We start from the raw sequence: 17,438 nt of genomic DNA, 5'->3' as shown, positions 1-17,438 counted from the left end.
AAATCGAGGAATCGAAATATTACAAAATTGTAAATTTGAATAATCGAAAATATGGAGAAATTGAAAAAAACAATTGAAACTTCGAAAAATCAGTAACTTGAAAAATTGAAAAACTGTAAAATCAAAAAATTAAACAGATAATCGAAAAATTGAAAAATCAAGAAAATTAATAATGAAAAATTGAAAAATATCCGAAAATCGAAAAATCGAAGAAACATCGTCAAATCCGAAATTCCAAAATTCGAAAAATTAAATTGAAAAAGTGAAAAATTAAATAGTTGAAAAATCGAAAAATGGAGAAAATGAACAATTAGAAAATCAAAAAGCCGAATAATCGAAAAATCGAAAATCGAAATTCAAAAAATTAAAAAATCGAAAAATTGAAAAGTCGAAAAGTCGAACAAACGAAAAGTCGAGAAGTCGCTAAATTGATGAATTTTGAAAAATCAAAAAATTAAATAGGGAATTAAAAAAACCGAAGTGAGAAAATGAAACATTGAAAAATCCAAAAATCGGAAGTTCGGAAAATCGAAACATCGACATATCCGAAATTCCAAATTCGAAAAATTAAATTGCAAAACTGAAAAATTAAATAGTTGAAAAACTGAACACCGAAAAATCGAATAATCAAAAAAACGTAAAATTGAAAAGTTAAAAAGTCGAAAAAACTAAAAGTCGAAAAGTCGATGAAGTAATGATTTTCGAAAAAACAAAAAATTAAGTAGGAACTTTGAAAAATCGAAAAATTGATATCGAAAAATTTTAAAGACTAAAAACTGAAAAATTTTATAAATCGAGAAATCGAAAAATTACAAAATTATAACATTGGAAATATGGAGAAATTGAAAAAAAATTGAAACATCGAAAAATCATAAATTTGATAAAATAAAAACCTGTAAAATCAAAAAATTAAATACATCATCGGAAAATTGAAAATCGACAAATTGATATTGAAAAATTGAAAAATCGAAAAATCGAAAAATCGAGACATCGAAAAATCCGAAATTCGAAAATTCAAAAAATTAAACTGAAAAACTCAAATATCAAATAGTTGAAATGTCGAAAAATCGAAAATCGGAAAATTGAAAAATCCAAACATCAAAAAATCCAAAATTTCAATTTCGAAAAATTAAATTGAAAAACTGAAAAATTAAATAGTTTTAAAACTGAAAAATCGAAAAATCGAAAAATTGAACAATTAAAAAATCAAAAAATCAAAAATTCGACAAATTTGAAATTAGAAAAATCGAAAAATCGAGACATCGAAAAATCCGAAATTCGAAAATTCAAAAAATTAACTGAAAAACTCTAAAATCAAATAGTTGAAAAGGCGAAAAATCGAAAATCGGAAAATTTCAAAATCCAAACATCAAAAAATCCAAAATTTCAATTTCGAAAAATTAAATTGAAAAACTGCAAAAATTAAATAGTTTTAAAACTGAAAAATCGAAAAATCGAGAAGTTGAACAATTAAAAAATCAAGAAATCGAAAATTCGACAAATTTGAAATTCGAAAAACCGAAAAATCGAAAAATCGCCAAATCGAATAATCAAAAAATCGTAAAATTGATATCAAAAAATTTTAAAGTCTAAAAACTGAAAAATTTAATAAATCGAGAAATCGAAAAATTACAAAATTGTAAGATTGGAAATATGAAGAAATTGAAAAAAAACTTGAAACATCGAAAACTCATAAATTTGAAAAATTAAAAAACTGTAAAATCAAAAAATTAAATACATCATCGGAAAATTGAAACACCGAAAAATTGATATTGAAAAATTGAGACATCGAAAAATCCGAAATTCGAAAATTCGAAAAATTAAACTGAAAAGCTCAAAAATCAAATAGTTGAAAAGTCGAAAATCGAAAAATCGAAAAATCTGAAAATCGAATACATAATCGAAAAATCGAAAAACTGAAAAATTGAAAAGTTGAAAGCATGGAAAGTGGAAAAGTCGATTAATTGATGAACTGATAATTTGAAAAATCTAAATATCGAACTATCGAAAAAGTAAAAAAATGAAAAATTTGAAAGTAGAAAAAGAAAAAAAAAAGAAAAATTTAAATCGACAAATTTTAAAGTCTAAAAACTGAAAAATTTAATAAACCGGAAAATCGAAAAATTGAAAAATCGAAAAATCAAAAAACTGAAAAATAGAAAAATAAAAAAATTGGGAAAAAAGAAACATGGAAAAAAGGCATCGAAAAATGAGAAGCCGAAAAATTGAAAAATTTAACCATCAAGAAATTGCAAAAAAACGGAAACAAGAATAACAGGAAAATTGAAAATTCATGAAATAGAAAAACTGAATAATTGAAAAATTGAAAAATTGAAAATTTGAAGAACTATAAAACTTGAAAAACTGAAAAATCAAAATCTTGATATCGAAAAATTTTAAAGTCTAAAACTGAAAAATTGAAAAAATAAATAATGAAAAAATCCAAAAATTGAAAAATTGAAAATTCAGAATATTGAGAAAAAAATTAAAGCATGGAAAAATTGAAAAGAGATAAATTAAAATAAAGTGACAAATTGGAAAAATGGGAGAATTGAAAAATTGAAAATCAAAAATTTAAAAATAAAAAAACAAGACTTGAGAAATCGGAAAATAACAAGTATAAAACTGAAAATCGAAAAATCGGGAAATTGAAAAAATGAAAAGTCGAAACATCGAAAAATCGAAAAATTGAACAATTGAATAACTGAAAAGTCGAACAATTAAATAACTGTTGCATGATATCGGAAAATTGAAAACTTAAAAAACTGGAAAATTGAAAAATTGAAAAATTGAAAAATTAATTAAAAAATCTAATAACTGGAAAATGACAAATTGAAAATTTGACGAACTGTAAAACTTGAAAAATTGATAATTGGAAAACTTGATACCGAAAAATTTTAAAATCTAAAACTGAAAAATTGAAAAATTAAATAACCAAAAAATCCAAAAATCGAGAAATTGAAAATTTGACGAACTGTAAAACTTGAAAAACTGGAAAGTCGAAAATGTGATATCGAAAAATTTTAAAGTCTGAAACTGAAAAATTGAAATAATAAATAATCAAAAAATCCAAAAATCGAAAAATTGAAAATTCGAAACATTAAAAAGTAGGAAAAAAATTAAAACATGGAAAAATTCAGTTTTCAACATCAATAAAGTTTGGTTTGATTGAATTGGAAAGTGGTCAATTGGAAAATTGAAAAATTAAAACATTGAAAAATTGAAAAATCGAAACACAGAAAATCAAAAATTGAGAAATAAAAAAACGAGACATTGAAATATCGTATCTTTGAGAAATCGGAAAATAATAATTGTAAAACTGAAAATCGAAAAACTGGGAAATTGAAAAGTGAAAAGTCGAAACATCAAAATATCGAAAAATTGAACAACTGAATAACTGAAAAGTCGAACAATTAAATAATCGATGCATGATATCGGAAAATTCGAAACTTAGAAAACTGGAGAACTAAAAAATTGAAAAAGTGAAAAAATGAAAAATTAAATGAAAAATCTAAAGACTGAAAAATGGAAAATTGAAAATTTGACGAACTGTAAAACTTGAAAAACTGAAAAATCAAAATCTTGATATCGAAAAATTTGAATGTCTAAAACTGAAAAATTGAAAAATAAATAATCGAAAAATCCAAAAATCTAAAATTTGAAAATTCGAAACAATGACAAAGTAGGAAAAAAATGAAAACATGGAAAAAACATCGAAAAATCAAAAAAATTGAAAAATGGGAAAACTGAAAACTCAAAAAATTAAATATGTAGTCGAAAAATTGACGTCAAAAACTGTAAACCGGAAAAACGAAAAAATAGAAAAATCGAAAAATTGAAAAATTAGAAAACCAAACTGAAACATGCACAATTCAAAAACTGAAAAACCAAAAATTGAAAGTTTCGAAAATCTGAAAATTGAAAGATTGAATTTTTGAGAAATTGATAAAAACACTGAAAAATCAAAAAACTGGAAAATCAAAAAACTGAAAAATCAAAAAATAAAAAATTGAAAAACTGAAAAATCGAAAATTTGAAAATTCGAAACAATGACGAAGTAGGAAAAAAATGAAAACATGGAAAAAATGAAAAATTAAAACATTGAATAATTGCAAAATCGAAAAATCGAAACACTGAACGATAAAAAATTGAAACTTTAGAAAATTGAAAAATGGGAAAACTGAAAACTCAAAAAATTAAATATGTAATCGAAAAATTGACGTCAAAAATTGTAAACCGGAAAAACCAAAAAAAACGACACTGAAATATCGTAAATTTGAGAAATCGGAAAATAATAATTGTAAAACTGAAAATCAAAAAATCGGGAAATTGAAAAGTGAAAAGTCGAAACATCAAAGAATTGAAAAATTGAACAACTGAAAAGTCGAACAATTTAATAATCGATGCACGATATCGGAAAATTTTAAACTTAGAAAACTGGAGAACTAAAAAATTGAAAAAGTGGAAAAATGAAAAATTAAATAAAAATCTAAAGACTGAAAAATGAAAAATTGAAAATTTGACGAACTGTAAAACTTGAAAAACTGAAAAAACAAAATCTTAATATCGAAAAATTTGAATGTCTAAAAAAATTGAAAAATAAATAATCGAAAAATCCAAAAATCTAAAACTTGAAAATTCGAAACAACGACAAAGTAGGAAAAAAATGAAAACATGGAAAAAATGAAAAATGAAAACATTGAAAAATTGAAAAATCGAAAAATCGAAACACTGAACAAAAAAAAATTGAAACTTTGGAAAATTTGAAAAAAAATTGAAAAATCAAAATATCGAAAAATCAAAAAATTGAAAAATGGGAAAACTGAAAACTCAAAAATTAAATATGTAATTAAAACTGACTTCAAAAATTGTAAACCGGAAAAACCAAAAAATAGAAAAATCGAAAAATTGAAAAATTAGAAAATCAAACTGAAACATGCACAATCCAAAAACTGAAAAACCAAAAATTGAAAGTTTCGAAAATCTGAAAATTGAAAGATTGAATTTTTGAGAAATAGATAAAAAAAATCGGAAACTCAAAAAACTGAAAAATCAAAAAATGAAAAATTGGAAAACCGAAAAATCTAAATATCGAAAAATTGAAGAACGAAACGAAAATTCCACAAACTGTAAAAACGAAAAATTAAAAATTGAAAAAGCAAAAACTCGAAAAATTGAAAAATCGAGAGGCAGAAAAATCGAAAAGCCGAAAAATGAAAAAATCGAAAATTTGAAAATTCGAAACAATGACAAAGTAGGAAAAAAATTAAAATACGGAAAAAATGGAAAATTAAAACATTGAAAAATTGAAAAATCGAAAAATCGAAACACTGAACGATAAAAAATTGAAACTTTGGAAAATTTGAAACAAAATTGAAAAATCAAAATATCGAAAAATTAAAAAATTGAAAAATGGGAAAGCTGAAAACTCGAAAAATTAAATATGTAGTCGAAAAATTGACCCGAAAAACTGTAAACCGGAAAAACCAAAAAATAGAAAAATCAAAAATTGAAAAGTTAGAAAATCAACTGAAACATGCAACATTTCAAAAACTGAAAAACCAAAAATTGAAAGTTTCGAAAATCTGAAAATTGAAAGATTGAATTATTGAGAAATTGATAAAAACACTGAAAAATTAAAAAATCAAAAAATCGGAAACTCAAAAAACTGAAAAATCAAAAAATGAAAAATTGAAAAACCGAAAAATCTAAATATCGAAAAATTGAAAAACGAAACGAAAATTCCTCAAGCTGTAAAAACGAAAAATTAAAAATTGAAAAAGCGGAAACTCGAAAAATTGAAAAATCGAGAGGCAGAAAAATCGAAAAGCCGAAAAATGAAAAAATCGAAAATTTGAAAATTCGAAACAATGACAAAGTAGGAAAAAAATTAAGACATGTAAAAAATGGAAAATTAAAACATTGAAAAATTGAAAAATCGAAAAATCAGAAAATTGAAAAATGGGACGTCAAAAATTCTAAACCGAAAAAACCAAAAAGAGAATGATGATAAAAAAGCTAAAGTGTTTCCATATATTAGATTTAATTTAGATAAAAATTACGTCACAAGTGCAATAAAAGCTTATTACAATATGAGGCATTGCATAGTTGTGTAAGTTTCATAAATATATAAGTATGATAATACCAGTTTACACCCAAGTGTCTTTACGAACTTTTTCCTAGGACGAATAATGGTGACACGAACGAAAAAAATTGAAGTGGCTTAAAAATTTATTTCTGTTGTGAATTTATTTTTTCTTTAGGTAATATCGTAGTAAATTCTAGTTTCCTTATTAAATTAGAGCCATTAGTTCTACTCCATTAAAATAATAAAAGCCTGACGTGATTTACGCCAAGTTAACACAAAAGAAATAGAAGCTTGAAATGCTTAAATTACATTGTTTCTGCAAAAAATAGTTTCCTCGTTTTAAGACTCTTCAAGTTTCTCAATATTATTGTTACTATTTCTTTCTGCTTTTTGATTTTTTAAGAACTATTACTATATGAATTTTCAAACCTATTTTTCGAAAATCAGTAAGCAAATTTCGCCAAATTTTAGAACGGCTCAGTCAATTTTCGAAATTCTTAATTCCAGACAATTTGCCCTCTAAACCGACCTCTTCCAAACACTCCCATCTCCCATCAATTACCAAACGCTACACGTCTAGCGTACACACGCCGCAGACACAATTTTTTCTCGTCCTGACCCATGCCCTGCAGCCCAACAACTGTTAGTACTCCACTACAGACATACGAAGAAACCGTTAAGCCTCTACGTTTGGTATCATCAACAGTTGATTCTTATTCCGCCGTGACGTCACACCATGGTCCCCACATCACCTGTCTAGTTCACCTTAAGAATTGAAATGGCACAAAACCACAAAACACGCCAGCTCGTGAACTTTCATTCCAGTAGTGGTCGTGGCGGCAGAGCGCGAGTTTGTCGGTCTTCGAAAAGTCCAGAAATGTTCGACAGAAAGAGAATTCATTAGTGTTCAAACTAGCTGTGTTTTCATAAATGTGTGGTGGCGGCTGTAGACATGATGAAATGTCACCGAGGAAGGGCCGGTTTTAGTGTGATTGTGATTCTGTTGGGGTTACTTGGATTGGGGGATTGTCAAGGTAAAGTATCATTAAGAACGACCTCTTGAGTATTTTTATTTTTATGCAGATAAATGTCAATGTTTGTTATAAAACGGAGAGCTTTTGAGGGTTGTGTCCTGTGCGAGCGTTGAAATTTCCGGCGTTTCTTTGTACTTTAGCCAGTTTTTTCGCGTTTTGGGTTTCTCTAACCAGAAACGGGGCCGCGTATTGTTCTGAATACACTTCCCCTGATAAGCATTGTGTCGGTTTTATTAATAAGAATGGTACGAAAGCGCCCATATGCGAGCCAATTATTCGTCGCGGTAAAGCGACTTAATTTTATTATTCATGGTACTAACATTTAGAATTCGAATTTGTGGTAGCCTTTAACTCAGTGAAAGTTCCTCGTTATTGTAAAGATTAATGTAAGCAATGGTTGCAGGAAATGGGATTAGCGATTTTCGAGTAAATGTTAGAATTTTTATTTTAATGTGGTTTTTAATACAAAGGACTGACCTTTTTTTAATCTAAAGAAAAAGTGTTTTAGTTGCGGACTGCTGGTTTCAAGGTAAAAGGTGTTGATGATATCAATTTGTTAAAGGAAGCATGAGTGAGTATTACACACATGCGTTACTACATAACGTATTCTGGGCTACAGAAAGTATTTTAATTGTGGGTTTTTTAATATTAAAATGGAAATTGACCGGTGATGCAGAGCAAGAATTCTGCTGGAGAACGATCAAATTGAGAAATTTTTTCTAATTTGTGCTCTCGTGTTGGCAATAGCTTGTGATAAAGCAACACTTTAAGTGGAAAAAAAATTAGTGAAAGCTAGCGACTATTTTAAAATATTTTGGTATTGGAAACTCTGGTTCGAAAATGATCAAAACAAGAGTTCATTTTATTAAATTAAATATTAAAACAATATTAAATATTGTAAACGCCTAACACACGGTGTATACGACAATAGACAAATGATCTTTGAAATTATCAATTTAAAATTGCGAATTATTAGTGTTTATTATAAAATAAAAATGATTGTTATTTATGTACCCTATTTTTAGTAATCTTATCCATATAAAAACTGCTGTAGACATTATTTCAAAACTGATTTTCAAGACAAAATCTGGAACACGCGGTATGGTTTTAGAGTTAGAAAAAGTATCTCAAGAAAGTATTACTAAATTTTAAATTTAAATTGCGAACAAAAGGTTCCAAATCCAAACCCAGAATTGAAACAAATTTAAGTTTTTTTTCCCTTCCATTTTGGATTCTGCATAAATGTCTGTAACTTTATCACTAAAAGCGCCCAACAAATTTATATTTTGTAAAATAAGTTACTCCTGTACGTGTCGTTTATGAATCCGTCTTTATTTTTTTATTCTACGCATTCAGATTTTCGTAAGAAAATTCAAATTGTGTAACAATTTTTGATAATAATACTCCGACGAGAAATGAACGAAAAATGTCTAACGTCCCTGGCGTTTCTTTAAGTTTCTCTTCGAAAAAAAGACACTCGGTAGTTCATATTTTATAAAATAATATCACTAGGGACTACCGAAATCCTTTCAGATTCTTTAGAAAAAAACATTACAGTACCTCCAGATTCTTTCACATCTTAAAGAAAAGTCACTAGGGTTACTGGAGATTCTTTCAGATTCTCTAAATAAGACACTAGAGCACCTCGAGATTCTTGCAGATCTTCTAAAAAACCACACTAGGAGACCCCGAGATTTTTTCGATATTTATAAAATAATAATACTAAGGGACATCGAAATTCTTAAAGTTTCTCTTCAAAAAAAAAGATACTAGGAGACCCCGAAATTCTTAAAACTTCTCTTAAAAAATCACTAGGGACTGTAAGATTATTTCGTATTTTATAAAATAATAGCACTATGGACCACCGAGATTTTTCAGATTCTTTAGAGAAAAAAAACATTAAGGGACCCCGAGATTATTTCACATTTTAGGGAAAAATCACTAGGGTCCCGGAGATTCTTTCAACTTCTCTAAAAAAAGATACTAAGGAAACCCAAAATTCTTTCAGTTTCTCTAAAAATGACACTAGGGGACCTCGAGATTCCTTGAGATTTTCTAAAAAAAACACACTAGGGGACCCCGAAATTATTTCATATCTTATAAAATAATAACACTAGGGACCACTTAGATTCTTTGAGATTCTCTAAAAACTAAATGACACTAGGAGACACCGAGATTATTTCGATTTTTATAAAATAATAACACTAGGGGGTACCAAGATTCTTTCAGCTTTTCTAAAAAAATATACTGGGGGACGCCGACATTCTTAAAGTTTCTCTTCGAAAAAAAGATACTAGGAGACCCCGAGATTCCTAAAGTTTATCTAAAACAAAAAGAAAAACCACAAGGGCACCTCGAGATTTTTCCACATTTTAACGAAAAATCTCTAACGTCCCTAAAAAAAAAAAAACACTAGGGACTCCGAGATTTCCGAGATTATTGAGTATTTTATAAAATAGGAATAATAGCACTAGGGACCACCGAGATCCTTTTAGATCCTTTAGAAAAAAACATTAGTGGACTAAGAGATTCCTTCACATTTGAAGGAGAAATCACTAGGGCGCCTAGAGATTCTTTCAACTTCTCTAAAAACAGACACTAGAGGAACCCAAAATTCTTTTAGTTTCTCTAAATTCTCTAAAAAAGACACTAGAGTAACTCGAGATTCTTTGTGATTTTCCAAAAAACCATACTAGGGGATCCCGAAATTATTTCGTAACTAATAAAATAATAACACTAGGGACTACTTACGTTCTTTGAGATTTTCTAAAAAAAAAATCATACTAGGGGATCCCGAGATTATTTCGATTTTTTTAAAATAATAACACTGGGGGCACCGAGATTTTTTCAGCTTTTCTAAAAAAATACACTAAGGGACTAAGGGACATTCTTTAAGATTCTCTTTGAAAAATAGACACTAGGGGACCCCGAGATTCTTAAAACTTTTCTTAAAAAAACACCAAGAACTTTCATACTTTTTTTTAAATTAAACAGAAGGTGTCCCCGAGATTCTTCCAAACTTTTTTAAAAATAAAACAGAGGGGATCCCGAAATTCATTCAAACTCTTTAAACAATGAAACCCAGGATTTCCCAAAGATTCTTTCAAGCATTTTCAAGAATAAAGCACAAGGGGTCCCCCAGATTATATCATATTCTTAAAAAAAGGACTAGGGAGCTCCAAGATTCTTTCAAACTCTTTTAAGAACAAAACAAGAGGACCCGAGATTCTTTCAATCTTTTTAAAAAATGAAACAACTGGGAGATTCTTGTAAACCGTTTCAAAAATAAAATAGAAGAGGTCACCGAGATTCTTTTAAACACTTTCAAAACTAAAACAGAAAATTTGTCCGAAATTCTTTCAAACTCCTTTAAAGACAGAAAAGAAGGGAACTCCAAAACTCTTTCACACTCTTTTTAAATTAAACAGAAATTGTCCCCAAGATTCTTTCACACTCTTTTAAAGATAAAACAGAAGAGCACCCCGCGATTCTTTAAAACCTTTTAAACAATGAAAGCCAAGATTTCCCCGAGATTCTTTCAAACATTTTCAAAAATAAAACAGAAGGGTTTGCCCAAATTCTATCATGTTCTTGAAAAAAAGAACTAGGGGCCTCCAAGATTCTTTCAAACTCTTGCAAAGATTAAAGAGAGAGGATTCTCAACATTCTTTCAAACTCTTTTAAGAATAAAACGAGGGGACCCGAGATGCTTTCAATCTTTTTAAAAATGAAACAACTGGGGTCCTCCGAGATTCTTGTAAACCTTTTCAAAAATAAAATAGAAGAGGTCTTCGAGATTCTTTTAAATTCTATTAAAAATAACACAGAAGGGATCCCCGAGATTCTTTCAAACTCTTTTAAAGACAAAAAAGAAGGGAACTCCAAGATTCTTTCACACTCTTTTTAAATTAAACAGAAATTGTCCCAAAGATTCTTTCAAATTCTTTTAAAGATAAAACAGAAGAGCACCCCGCGATTCTTTCAAACCCTCTTAAAGATAAAACAGAAGAAGACCTCGAAATTCTTTCAAACCCTTTAAACAATGAAAGCCAAGCATTCCCCGAGATTCTTTCAAACATTTTCAAAAATAAAACAGAAGGGTTTGCGCAAATTCTATCATATTCTTAAAAAAAAAGATCTAGGGGCCTCCAAGATTCTTTCAAACACTTTCAAAGATTAAAGAGAAAGGATTCTCAACATAATTTCAAATTCTTTTAAGAATAAAACAAGGGGATCCGAGATTGTTTCAAACTCTTTAAAAATGAAACAACTGGGGTCCTCCGAGATTCTTGTAAACTGTTTCAAAAATAAAATAGAAGAGGTCTCCGAGATTTTTTTAAACACTTTCAAAACTAAAACAGAAAATTTGTCCGAAATTCTTTTAAACTCTTTTAAAGGCAAAAAAGAAGGGAACTCCAAGATTCTTTCACACTTTTTTTAAATTACACAAAACTTGTCCCCAAGATTCTTTCAAACTCTTTTAAAAATAAAACAAGGGACCCGAGATTCTTTCAAACCCTTTAAACAATGAAAACCAAGATTTTCCCGAGATTCTTTCAAACATTTTCAAAAATAAAACAGAAGGGCTTGCCCAAATTCTATCATATTCTTAACAAAAAGAACTAGGGACCTCCAAGATTCTTTCAAACTCTTTCAAGGATTAAAGAGAGAGGATTCTCAACATTCTTTCAAACTCTGTTAAGAATAAAACAAGGAGACCCGAGATTCTTTCAAACTCTTTAAAAATGAAACAACTGGGGTCCTCCGAGATTCTTGTAAACTGTTTCAAAAATAAAATAGAAGAGGTCTCCGAGATTCTTTTAAACACTTTCAAAACTAAAACAGAAAATTTGTCCGAAATTCTTTCAAACTCTTTTAAAGACAAAAAAGAAGGGAACTCCAAGATTCTTTCACACTTTTTTTAAATTAAACAAAAATTGTCCCCAAGATTCTTTCAAACTCTTTTAAGAATAAAATAAGGGAACCCGAGATTCTTTCAAACTTTTTAAAAATGAAACAACAGAGGTCCTCTGAGATAATTTTAAACCTTTTAAAAAATTAAATAGAAGGGGTGCCCGAGATTCTTTTAAATTCTATTAAAAATACAACACAAGGGGTGCTCCGAGATTCTTTTAAATACTTTCAAAAATAAAACAGAAAGGGTCGCAAGATTCTATCATATTCTTAAAAAACGGACACTAAGGACCCCCGAAATTCTTTCAAACTCGTGAGATTTCTTCGTATTTTATAAAGTAATAGCACTAGGGACCACCAAGATCCTTTCAGATCCTTTAGAAAAAAACATTAGTGGACCCTGAAATTCCTTCACATTTTAAGGAAAAATCACTAGGGGAACACACAATTATTTCGTAACTTATAAAATAGTAACACTAGGGAGCACCGAGATTCTTTCAGCTTCTCTAAAAAATACCCTAAGGGCACCCGCTATCTTTAAATTTTCTTTTTGAAAAAGAAGACACTAAGGGATCCCAAGATTTTTTCAGTGTGTTTAAAAACGACACTAGGGGATCCCGAGATCCTTAAAGTTTCTCTTTGAAAAAAAGACACTAGGGGACCCCAAGATTGTTTCAGATTCTTTAAAAAACAACACAAGGGGCTCAGAGTTTCTTAGTTTCTTTTTCAAAAAAAAAAAAACACTAGGGGAGCCTGGGATTCTTTCAACTTATCTAAAAGAAAGACATTAGGGGCCCTTGAAACTCTTTTAGATTCATTAAAAAACCAAACTAGGGGACCCTGAGATTATTTCACATTTTAGGAAAAAACAGTGGGGTCCCCCGCATTTTTTTCAAATTTTCTAAAAAACGACACTCGGGGTCCCCGAGATTGTTTCGCATTTTATAAAATAATAACACTAGGGGCCCTAGAGATTCTTTCAAATTCTTTAGAAAAAATCAATAAGGGACCCCGAAATTCTTTCATCTTTTAGGGAAACGTCACTGGGGTTCTACGATATTCTTTTAGCTTCTCAAAAAAAAAAGAGACTAGGAATCCTCGAGATTATTTCAGATTTTTTTAAAAACCCCCAAAAATTACACTAGGGGACCCCAAGATTATTTCGCATTTTATAAAATAATAACACTAGGGGTCATCGAGACTCTTTCAACTTCTGTAAAAAATACACTAGGGGACCCCAAGGTTTTTAAAGTTTCTCAAAGACACAGAGGACCCAGAAATTCTTGAAGTGTGTCCTTCAAGATACCAGAAAACCTCAAGATTTTTTCAGTTTCCTTAAAAATCGAAAAAAAAACGCAAGGGAACCCTGATATTCTATCAGTTTCTATAAAAAAGACATTAGGGGCTCTTGAAACTCTTTTACATTCTTAAAAAAAAGTACACTAGGGGATTCCGAAATTTTGTCACATTTTAGAGAAAATTTTAGAGAAAAAACACCATGGTACCTCGAGATTCTTTCCCATTGTAGGGAAAAACACTAGGGTTCTAGTGATTCTTTCAGCTTATATAAAAAATACTCTAGAGGATCCCGAGAGTCTTAAAGTTTCTCTTCAAAAAAAAAAATGCAGAGGTTCCTCTAGATTCTTTCACAATCTAAGGAAAAACAGTGGGGATCTCGAGAACCTTTCAGCTTTCTAGATAAAAAAAATACTAAGGTACCCCGAGATTTTGAAAGTTATAAAAATAGACACTAGAGACCCCGCGCTTCTTTCAAATTTTGGTAAAAAACGCGCTAGTCCCCAAAAGATTCTTTCAGCTTCCAAAAAAAAAAAAAAATAGAATCCTCAAGATTCTTTCAGATTCTTTTAAGAATACATTTTGGAACCTCGAGATTCTTTCACATTTTGGGAAAAAGACAACTAGGGTTTTTGACAATCTTTCAACTTCTCTAAAGAACAAAAAATACTACGGGACTCCGAAATTCTTTCAAATTTTAGTGAAAAAACGCGATCGTCTCCCCCGAGATTCTTTCAGTTTCTAAAAAGAATGCTGCGGTCCTCAAGATTCTTTCAGATTCTCTAAAAGATTCCACAACAGAACCTCGAGATTCTTCCACATTTTAGGGAAAAAACAACTAGGGTCCTTGCGATGTTTCTCTATAGAAAAAAAATACTAGGGGACACCGAGATTTTTAAAGTTTCTCTTTGAAAAAACAGACACTAGGGGACCTCGAGATTCTTTCAAGTTTTAGGGAAAAAAATGCGCTAGTCCTCCTGAGATTCTTTCAGCTTCTCAAGAAATGGTATTATTTTTTCAGATTTTCTAAAAAAAAAAAGCATAGAGAGATTATCCGAGATTTTTTCAGGGAAAACATCGAAATTGTTTCAGCATCTTGAAAAAAGATACTAAGGATCCTCGAAATTCTGTCAGATTTTCTAATATATATATATATATAGACACTAGGGGACCGACATTATTGAGACTTTTCTTTGAAAAAGGGTTACTAGAAAACCCTGAAATTATTTCGCATAATTAAATAATAATACTAGAAGCGACCGAACTTCTTTCATATTCTCTAAAAAAAGTGAGTAGGAAGTTCCTAAATCTTCTTTTTAAAAAACACACTACAGGGACCCGAGATTCTTTCGTATTTTAGAAAAGAAAAAAAAATACAATGGTGCCCTCAGAATCTTAAAAAAAACACACCATCGTCGAAATTCTTTCAGATTTTCTAAAACAATCATACTAGAGGACCCCCAAATTCTTAAAACTTCTCTTTTGAAAAAGGACACTAAGAGATGCCAACATTCTTTTACATTTTAGGAAAAAACACAAGTTTCTTGCAGCTTCTCTGAAATGTTTGAAAACTGACTTATAAAATCTGGGACACGCATTAAAATTAGAAAAAACTATAGCAAGAAAGTTTTACTAAATGCTAAGTTCAAAATGCAAAGAAAAGGTTCCAAATTCAGTCTTAAAATTGAAGAATCATAAACCTGTAACTTTATTTTTAATGCAAATTCAAAGATCACAAGTTGTCGTAATTAATAATTTTAATTCAAATACCGTACTATAAAAAACTGAAAGCGACGAACAAAAACTTGGAAAGGTGTGGTATATTACTCTTAATTACACATTTATTATGTTGGCTAATTATTTTTAATTACATAACTATAATAGTCGTCACTGAAGTATAAATAGACTTGGATTAAAATACGGAGCACATTTTTACAATTTTGTTTCTCATGTACACCTCTGACACGATTTTTTGTCGTATGTTAATAAAAGTAGAAAATTATGAAAGTGAATGTTCACGATGAATTCTACAAACGTATTTGTGTTGCAACAAAAACTAAATTGGCAATCAAGACACAATTTAAAAATTCTATACATGAGTAAAAGTTAAACCGATTGCAACAAATGAACAAACATACTTAAAAACAAGTCATCTCGACTCAAAATCGACCAACACACAAACACAATAAGAAAAACTTCAAACCAAATTTCTCTTTCATGCATCGACACGCAGCTCCTGATTCATTTTTTCCTTCATTAAACCCTCTCTAATGCACTTATTGTCAAATTAGAACAGAAAGCGAGATTTCATTACGATAAAAAAAACGACCCGAATACTCCTACACTTTCAGCCTTATTAAGCAACGAGAGCCAATTTTGTCAAAGATTTGAAAGTAGCCGATTCTCAAATTACAAATAATCTTCTTCTTTTGATTATTACAGAACATCATTCCTTCCGTATTTCGTAACAATAATAACCAAAATGACGCTAGTTAATAAATCTGAGTCGGTTTTCAATGGTCGTTAACAACTACTAAATGGGTTTATAGTCATCTGCTTGATTGCCGAGTTAAATCGACAAAGACAATCAATTAAGCTCTTCCGAGTGTGTGGTACAGATGGTTCAAGAACGCGAAAAAGTGCGAACAAATTATTCTATTCAGTGAGTGGAAAATGTAGATTTCGAAGTGTGAAAGAGAAAAAAGCGTTGTCACTTCGGCGACATTTTTTCTTAATTCGCTCCCACAGTGTGGTAACCACACTTACCAGCAACAATTAGCTGTTTTGAATGTGCGATAAATACGTGAATAAATCAACTTACATAACAAATATTATTTATATTTAAAGCTCTTACGTTGTATCAGTGTTCCACTTCGCTACATGCTTACATTGTTTATCTCAACGGCTCGCAATCCGGCACATTTCCGGCTCCAACATATAAAATACCATAACCTTGATCTCCGATTAATCAAAAGCAAACCTTCCGCCTGAAAAATAGGTAAATGCTAGCAAGAAACGCCCAAGTTAATTATAGCCAACGTAAGTTCCAATTTCCAAGGTAATAACTAGCATCGAATCAAGTTTTTCAAAAAACTCGTCGAATCTGTGTTAGCATGCATCCACAGTAACCTACAGAGAAAGTGGAGAAAGGAATTTAAATAAACACCACTATAAAATTTAATGCTTGATTTATTATTATAAATCGAAAGCCGATGAATCCGGACGACAATCGCTGGCTTCCTCTTGTTCAACCCGGTAGGCACTCTTTTTGAAAAAAATTAATTTTCTAATCGATTACTTAAACGAAATGTGGGTAATCCGTGTGAAATCAATTTCACTCCGGTCTAGTGTCAATCTTTATTTTAATTTTAGTTTTTCGGGGCGAGGCGAATTAAAAAACGATAATGTTGCGGAAATGGGTTCTAATGCGATTTTCTCAGTCAATTATAATTTTTGTGTTGTCGTTAGTGGTAATTGCTTGTAATAGTCATCGGTTGGAGTGGGTATTCTTAAATAAATAAAATAATGATGCGCGGAGATAATCTTAATCACCAGATGTCGGATTACGGTGTTAAAAACTAACAATTTATGAATGCGTTTCTGCTAATTAATGAGTTAAATGATACTGGGTTTAATTGGATGCGTAATTAGGCAAGAGAATAGCAGGAATAACTGTAAGGTTGTTTGTGGTTTAAATTGTGGTGTTTTGGATTATTTTTAGTTTTCACTTTCTAAATTGTTTGTTCCATGTTTCATTTTTTTGCTATTTTATTTCACACTTAGAGACTTTAGAACTTAGACAATCTAGAGTTTTAAAGATCTTATACATATTCTAGAATAATTCTCATTTTAATTCTTATAACTAGTTTTCTTCTCGTACATATTTTTGTTAATACCTTGAAATTTGGATATTTTAAACGTTTTACAAAATATTCTGAAAATGTTAGAGTATTTCCAAATTTAATAAATTATACTGGAGGTTTTAGTGATGAGGGGTAGAATTTTCTAGAATTTTGGAAATACTAAAGATTCTAGAGGGTGTGGATTTTGGAAATTCTAAAGATTCGGACATTTTATGTTTAGGAAAATTTGGAGATCTTGAGGGT

At 29.7% G+C, this 17,438-nt stretch overlaps 1 protein-coding gene across 1 annotated transcript in view; it reads left to right on the top strand.

Annotated features, from left to right (window-relative positions):
* The first annotated feature begins 6,877 nt into the window (after positions 1 to 6,877).
* The window catches only part of LOC135127682 (P-selectin), a 66,692-nt gene continuing 56,131 nt past the window's right edge, over positions 6,878 to 17,438 (top strand). Inside the window, exon 1 of the mRNA XM_064054235.1 lies at positions 6,878 to 7,122. Coding sequence (XP_063910305.1) covers positions 7,041 to 7,122 — 82 coding nt within the window. The 5' untranslated portion in view covers positions 6,878 to 7,040. The remainder of the gene's footprint in view (positions 7,123 to 17,438) is intronic.

This window comes from Zophobas morio, unplaced genomic scaffold (genome assembly GCF_036711695.1).
Source record: "Zophobas morio isolate AGI-343-1 ecotype UQ-CSIRO unplaced genomic scaffold, CSIRO_AGI_Zmor_V1 ptg000012l, whole genome shotgun sequence".
NCBI lineage: Eukaryota > Metazoa > Arthropoda > Insecta > Coleoptera > Tenebrionidae > Zophobas > Zophobas morio.
Note: the sequence above shows the minus strand (reverse complement) of the source record. Positions and strands in the feature narration are given on the sequence as shown.